This window comes from Carcharhinus amblyrhynchos, chromosome 26, assembly GCF_965287045.1.
Source record: "Carcharhinus amblyrhynchos chromosome 26, sCarAmb.v2.hapA, whole genome shotgun sequence".
Taxonomy (NCBI): domain Eukaryota; kingdom Metazoa; phylum Chordata; class Chondrichthyes; order Carcharhiniformes; family Carcharhinidae; genus Carcharhinus; species Carcharhinus amblyrhynchos.
Genome location: NC_137349.1, coordinates 4425713 through 4432436, shown reverse-complemented (window position 1 = coordinate 4432436; position 6724 = coordinate 4425713). Strand labels below are relative to the sequence as shown.

The 6724-nt window shown below is 47.5% G+C and overlaps 1 protein-coding gene and 1 pseudogene across 4 annotated transcripts in view; both read left to right on the top strand.

Annotated features, from left to right (window-relative positions):
- The first annotated feature begins 300 nt into the window (after positions 1 to 300).
- dazap1 (DAZ associated protein 1) overlaps positions 301 to 6724 on the top strand; it is a 28078-nt gene continuing 21654 nt past the window's right edge. For 2 of the 4 annotated variants that reach the window (XM_080212878.1, XM_080212876.1), the window contains exon 1: positions 301 to 583. In XM_080212878.1, coding sequence (XP_080069004.1) covers positions 555 to 583 — 29 coding nt within the window. In that variant the 5' untranslated portion in view covers positions 301 to 554. The remainder of the gene's footprint in view (positions 584 to 6724) is intronic. The other 2 variants (XM_080212879.1, XM_080212877.1) reach the window with 2 other exon arrangements.
- On the top strand, positions 3875 to 4884 carry LOC145358576 (large ribosomal subunit protein eL13 pseudogene; annotated as a pseudogene).

The window sequence follows — 6724 nt, the reverse complement described above, 5'->3', positions numbered from 1 at the left end:
CGCTCTGAAAGCTCGTGATACCAAGTGGACTTTTTAACCTGGGTGTTGTGAGACTTGTCACTGCGCCCACCCCAGCCCCAACACCGACATCTCCACCCCCTGAGCTCGAACAGTAATGGCCGCTCAGAGTCAGGACTACAACTCCCAGCGGGCAGCCCGGCAGAGTCCCGCCACTCGGCGGGTCCCGGATGGAGGGTTGCCATGGAGACGCTCTGACGTTGCGGGCGGGAGACCCCGTAGCGCTGCGGTTGTTGCGCAGTTCCAGCGTCGGTTGAGATTTTTTCACCCTCCCCCTTCCCCCTACCCCCTCCCCCCCGCGGTCCGAGCGCAGGCGCCAGCGAGCGGGCAGGAGCAGCGCCGATCGGTGTGATCCGGTTCGTCCCACACACACGCACAGCGAACGAAGGCGCCAGTGAGGGAGAGAGAGAGGGAGGGAGTGTGTGTGTGAGAGATAAGAGAGATTTAAAAAATCGGAGAAAACGGCTGACCCACACCGAGACACCGCCTTGCCGTCGAGCCGCGCCGACAGCCCCGTTTCATCCCCAGCCGCCGCCATGAACAACCAGGGCGGCGACGAGATCGGGTAAGGAGCCGGAGCTCAGAACGATACTAGGCCCCGAAGCCTTCGCTTGAGTTTGGAGACCATCAGCAAAGTTTTTCCTCTCTCTCGCCGCCGGGCCGCGCGGGCGGCCGTTAAGAGTGGCGGCGGCGGTGGCGCTGGTTTTTAACCCACCCGAGATGTTTCTCTCCCACCCCCACCCTTGGATTGTTGTGGACGGAGAAGGAGAAGTTAAAATGGGGCCGCGCGGAGAACGGGGGTAATGGCGCCTGGTGAAGGTCAACGGGCAGCGGGAGGGAGCAGAGAGATTTTATCCCCTTTCCACCGGGTGTATATGGCACTTCACTCACTCCTGGGACTCGGGAAGTTATTTTGGATGTTTCTCCCCTCCCTTCAGCTTCGCTTCCCACACTCCCCCCTCCCCCATCCCCCCGGTCTCTGCTCCCCCCCACCCCCGGGTCTCTGCTCCCCCCCCCCCCCCGGCCTCTGCTCCCCCCCCCCCCCCCCCCCCGGCCTCTGCTCTCCCCCCCCCCCCCCGGCCTCTGCTCTCTCTCCCCCCCCCCCCCCCCCCCCCGGGCCTCTGCTCCACCCCCCCCCCCCCCCCCCCCGGGCCTCTGCCCCAACCCCCCCCCCCCCCCGGGCCTCTGCCCCAACCCCACCCCCCGGTCTCTGCTCCTTCTCCCCCCCACGGTCTCACCTCCTCCCTCCCCTTCCCCCCCTCTCCCCTTCCCCCCCTCTCCCCTTCCCCCCCTCTCCCTTTCCCCTTCCCCCCTCCCCCTTTCCCCTCCACAGTTCTCCCCCCAGTCTCTCTCTCTCTCTCTCTCTCCCCCCCCCCCCCCCGCACTTTGGGCCGTCCCACTCCTCCCCCTCACCACCAACCATTTCTCCCCCTCCATGGTGTCTGGTGTCCTCCACTCCCCCCCCCCCATGGTGCTTCTTACCCCCCTTTCCCTCCTTGTCCCCACCCCCCTATCTCCATGCCACCTCTACCCCCTCCTCTCTGGTCCTATCCCTCTTTGCCACTTCTAGTCTTGTCCCCTTTGCCTCTGTTTTCCCCCATCTCCCCCAATGCCTCCTCTGTTTCCCCCTTCTCTTGCTGACTCCAGTTCTTTCCCCCTCCTGCCTCCTCCAATCCCACTCTTTTTTTAATCACCCCTCCTCCGACTGAAGTACAATGTTTGGGGGTGGGGGAAGGAGGTTAAACTTAGCTGGGGCACAAGTCCCACACGTGTAGCCCAGCCAGCAACAAACCTTCATCTGTACAATTTCACTATCCTTATCCCTATTTCACCCACCAAAAAGAGTAAGTGAAATATCTGAAAAGTTTTATTTGTGGAATTAAGACATACTTCAAAGCTTCCTCACCACGTGCTCTGCCATGTGGTTGTTAAATTTGGTTTGGGAGGGAAACAAAAGTCTTCTTCATTTTTCTTCAACGATAAAGGAATCTGTGACCCACTTAAACCATACTTCATTGATTTGAAGATCAACAGTCAATGATAAACATATGTAGCTGCTGAGTGGTGTTTGCTACTGTTAATTTTTAGGTCTGTGGTGACGTTTCCCGATGCAACTTAATTTTTGCACTTTAAACATTCTTCCCCTCCCCCCATGTGTAAAATTATTCTTTTAATTGCAAATGTCAATTTGCCTGTTGCAAAATGGTCTTTTGTTCTGGTGCAGGGTGTTTGCCTGTGATGCTGCACAGAAAGAATGAGTGGGGTGAAAACAGAAAATGCTGGCGAAACTCAGCAGGTTTCGCAGCATCTGTTGGGAGGGAACAGTTAACATCTCAAGTCCAATGTGACTCTTCAGAAGAACTGCTGAGAAAGTCATATTAGACTTAAAATGTTAACTTGTGTTTCTGTCCAAAGATGCTGTCAAACCTGAGTTTTTCCAGCAAGTTTATTTTGCTTTTATTTTCGTGACTAACTAGTGAAACCTCTAGAATTATTGGATACTTTTGAGTCCAGATGTGAATGACAATGTACTTTCTGCGCAGCTCTTTAGTTTGTGGAAACAATGGAAATATGAGCCTACTTGAACTTTGTGTTTGCGTCTAGTTTCTGTGCTTGCAAGGAAGTGGATTCTGTTTGTTGTTAATAGGGAAGGTGGGGTGCAAAAGACGCACACCATCTGGATAATGAATGTAAGTTACAAGAGTGAAATATGGGAATTAAAAATAAAAACAGAAATTGCTGGACATAAGTTTTGACAAAGGGTCATCTGGACTAAAATCAGCTCTCTTCTCTCCTTTCAGATGCTGTCGGACCTGTTGAGATTTTCCAGCGTTTTCTGTTTAGGTTTCGGGAATTGCTGGAAATGTGAGCAGGTCAGGCAGAATCTGGAGAGAAACAAAGTAAATGTTTGAGGCCAATGACCTTTCAAAAAGCTAATATTGTAACAGGCTTTAAGCAAGAACAAATGCAGGGAATGGGGAGGGAAGGGAAACCAAAATGCAGGAGATTAAATGACAAAAGGAAAGATGGTGCAAGACACAAGGGGTTGGTGATGGAACAATTAAGCAAACAAAAGTTGGGCCTGCAGCAGATGTGAATGAAAATATTTGGCAGTTGCCTTATTGGGAACCAAACGACTTCCAACAACATGAAGTGACTTTGGGAAATTGACCTGGAGTTGCACATCTCATTTGATGTGCAAATTGCATATACGAGAATACTGGTGTTTTTCAGTTTTGAACATCAGAATCCCTAGAGTGTAGCAAAATGTTATTCATTCCATTGCATTCGTCGGCTCCACAAAAGAGGATTTTCCCCCATCCTCCTCATCCTATGCCTTTACTAATCCACCTAACTTCCATGAACACTAAAAGGCAATTTAGCATGACCAAACCACATAAGCTACTGATCTTTGGACTGAGAGCGCAAACTGGAGCTTCTGGGGCAGAACGTTCAAACTGCACAGTCGCCCAAGGTCAGAATTGAATCCAGGTCCCTGGTGCTGTGATGGAGCAGTGCTACCCACCGTGCCACCACAGTGAAATTATGATTCATGAAAGAAACTTTTGTAATTTAAGCAGGTGTAACAGAGTATTGGTGTGTTTTTAGTTTTGACATTGAGGTTAAGCAAAAAAAGCTTTCGTGCTTTAAGCAGATGAATTCTGTATTTTTAAAATGTTTTTGTTTTGCTAACATTTGTTAAATTGATACAAAATTGTTTTTGTTTCCTAGAGATAAATAAACAAAAGCTCTTTAATGGTTCTTTGTAGGGCCACGGTGTAATTAAGTTACGAGATTGTTTTGATCTAACAGTCCACCTTGCTTAAAGGAAGGCCATTTCGCTCCTGAAGGTTTCAGCCCTTCAATAAGCAGCAATGGCCCCAAGTCGGAATAGAATGATTCTGAACCCTCGTTTCCACAAGGACTGGCAGAAGAGAGTCCGCACTTGGTTCAACAGGCCAGCCAGAAAAAAGCTGCAGGCGCAAGGCCCAGTTGGCTAAAGCACGCCACATCGCTCCACGTCCAGTTGCTGGCCCCCTTCGACCAGTTGTTAAGAATCCCACTGTCAGATATCATACGAAAGTACATGCCGGACGAGGGTTCTGTCTGGAAGAGCTAAAGGCGGCAGATATTAACAAGCGGGTGGCACGTACTATTGGCATTGCTGTTGATCATAGACGCTGCAACATGTCAACCGAATCTATTCAGTGTAATGTTCAACATCTGAAGGAATATCGTTCCAAGCTAATCATTTTCCCAAGAAAGGCTTCGATGCCGAAAAAGGAAGATTCTTCGGCTGAAGAAATTAAGGTGGCAACCCAGCTAACTGGACCTGTCGTGCCAATCAAGGGTACATACAAAAGAGAGAAGGCCTGGGTGATCTTGAGGCTGAGAAGAATTTCAACGCCTTTGCAAGCCTTCGTAAGGCCCCTGCAAATGCACGGTTGTTTGGAATCCGTGTTAAGAGAGCACAGGAAGCAGCAGAACAGGACGCTGAGAAGAAGAAATAAAATATTTGAAACTGTTTTTATAAAAAGGAAGAACTCAACAAGCCGTTGTCAATGTCCACAATAAGTTAGTTTGTAGAAACACATTTTCAGTGATGACACAAACCTCACTGCTCAAGTGGCTGTTGAAGTTGCATCAGTTGCATTTCTATTGTGAAGTAGTTCTGTAATATCAGTTTGAACTCGGGGCGCAATAGATAGTTGTGAAAATCATCTCAATTTTGATGGACAATTATAGATTTTGGGGAAGGTGGCACATAGACAAATAGAGGTACAACAAGCATAGTGGCAAGTGCAATGTGTGTGTTCTGTTCTCTAACACAATCTTGCATTTAAACTTAGTGAAACATCCTAAGTACTTCATAATAAGAACATAAGAAATAGGAGCAGGAGTAGGCCATCTGGCCCTTCGAGCCTGCCCCGCCATTCAATAAGATCATGGCTGATCTGTCGTGGCTCAGTTCCACATTCCCGCCCTCTCCCCATAACCCTTAATCCCCTCTCTTAACAAAAACCCATCAACCCGCGTCTTAAAATATTTAGCGAGGCAGCCTCCACCACCTCAACGGGCAGAGAATTCCAGAGATTCACCACCCTTTGAGTGAAGAAGTTTCTCCTCAACTCCATTCTAAACCGCCCCCCCTTTATCTTGAGGCTGTGCCCCCTAGTCCTACTGTCCTTTCTGAGCGGGAAGAGCCTCTCCACCTCTATCCTATCCATCCCATTCATCATCTTATACGTCTCAATGAGATCTCCCCTCATTCTTCTAAACTCTAAAGAGTACAAGCCTAGTCTATTATCAAGCAGAATGCAACACAACCTTATATTGAGGTAAGAATAGTCAGAGGTAAGACTTGTGGAGTGTCTTAAAGGAGGAAGGAGGGGCAGGGATAGGCTTAGGGAAGAAATTCTAACATTTGAAGCCTTAGGTGTTGAATGTATAGGTATCAGGTGGTGCAGTTTGAAATTGTGGATGTGCAGAAGACCAGAGAAGCGTCAATATCTCACAAAGAATGTGGAGTTGGATGAGATCAGAGAGGGTGGGCTGGAGAGATTTGGAAATGAGGATGAGGATTTTTAATTTCAGGTGTTGCTTAATAGGCCAGTGAATATGAATGATTAGATCTTAGTATATGTTAGGATAGGGAAAGGAGATCTTGGATGATTGCAAGTTTACAGAGGATAGAATGTGGGAAGTGTCCAGAGGTCATAGAGGCTTAAGTGGGGGTCCAACAACGGGTGACCTGAGACATGGATGGAGTTTGGCATTGTTAGAAAAGGAAATAGACTGCCTTGAATAGATGTATGGTCAGAAGCTCATCTCAGGGTCACGATGGATATCGAGGTTGAGAAGAGCCATGCTCGGTCTAGGTTGCCAGAGGGAGGGGTGGAGATGGTGGCTAGGATACAGTTTGTGAGAGGGTTTGAAGGCTGTGGCTGGTGGAGGTTGAAAAATAGTTTCAAAATAATATAATTCATGGTTAAATTTTAAATCACATTTCCCATATATCAGCAAGCATGTGGATAATACATTAATAGTATACATGCCTATAGACTGGCATTTGTGCAGCCTTTAAGTACTATGTTGTTGGCAATGCTGTGTTTCAGATGAGATGTGAAACCAAGACCTTGATACCTGCATATTCAAAGGGAGGTACAAGATGTGTCACGGAAGGAGTTTCTTGTCTTCTGAACAATGTTTACCTCTCTCCAAGTTTACCAGAACAGATTGTGATTTGTTTTCATTTTGCTATTTATCACATTTTATTGACGCTTTAAAACTGATCGTTGCCAGTAGCTCGGGAACAGACATTTTTTGATACCTCTACTTGAAGTAGCAGCACATAATTGCATTCTAGTAACTGGATTGATTAACATAGTTATGTCATTTGAATTCAACATTATTAGGAAATCTTAAATGCAGTTAAATAATTCCTCCTGATTCAGGCTTAAGTATGTTGTCCAAATGTAAGTTTGTTTCTCTGACAGCAATGGTATAATAACTATTATGGTTATACAATTGATTCATACAACCTGGTTTCTTGCAGACCCAAGGTGATCAAACTTGGCCTCTGTAGATGTTGGACTTCCGACTGTCCTGTGAGTTCTAACCTTAGTGGGGCTGTTCCCTGATATTTTGTGTACTTTTTTGTGAGTTATATCACATGATACCCCAGAATGTATATTGAAGTGAGTCC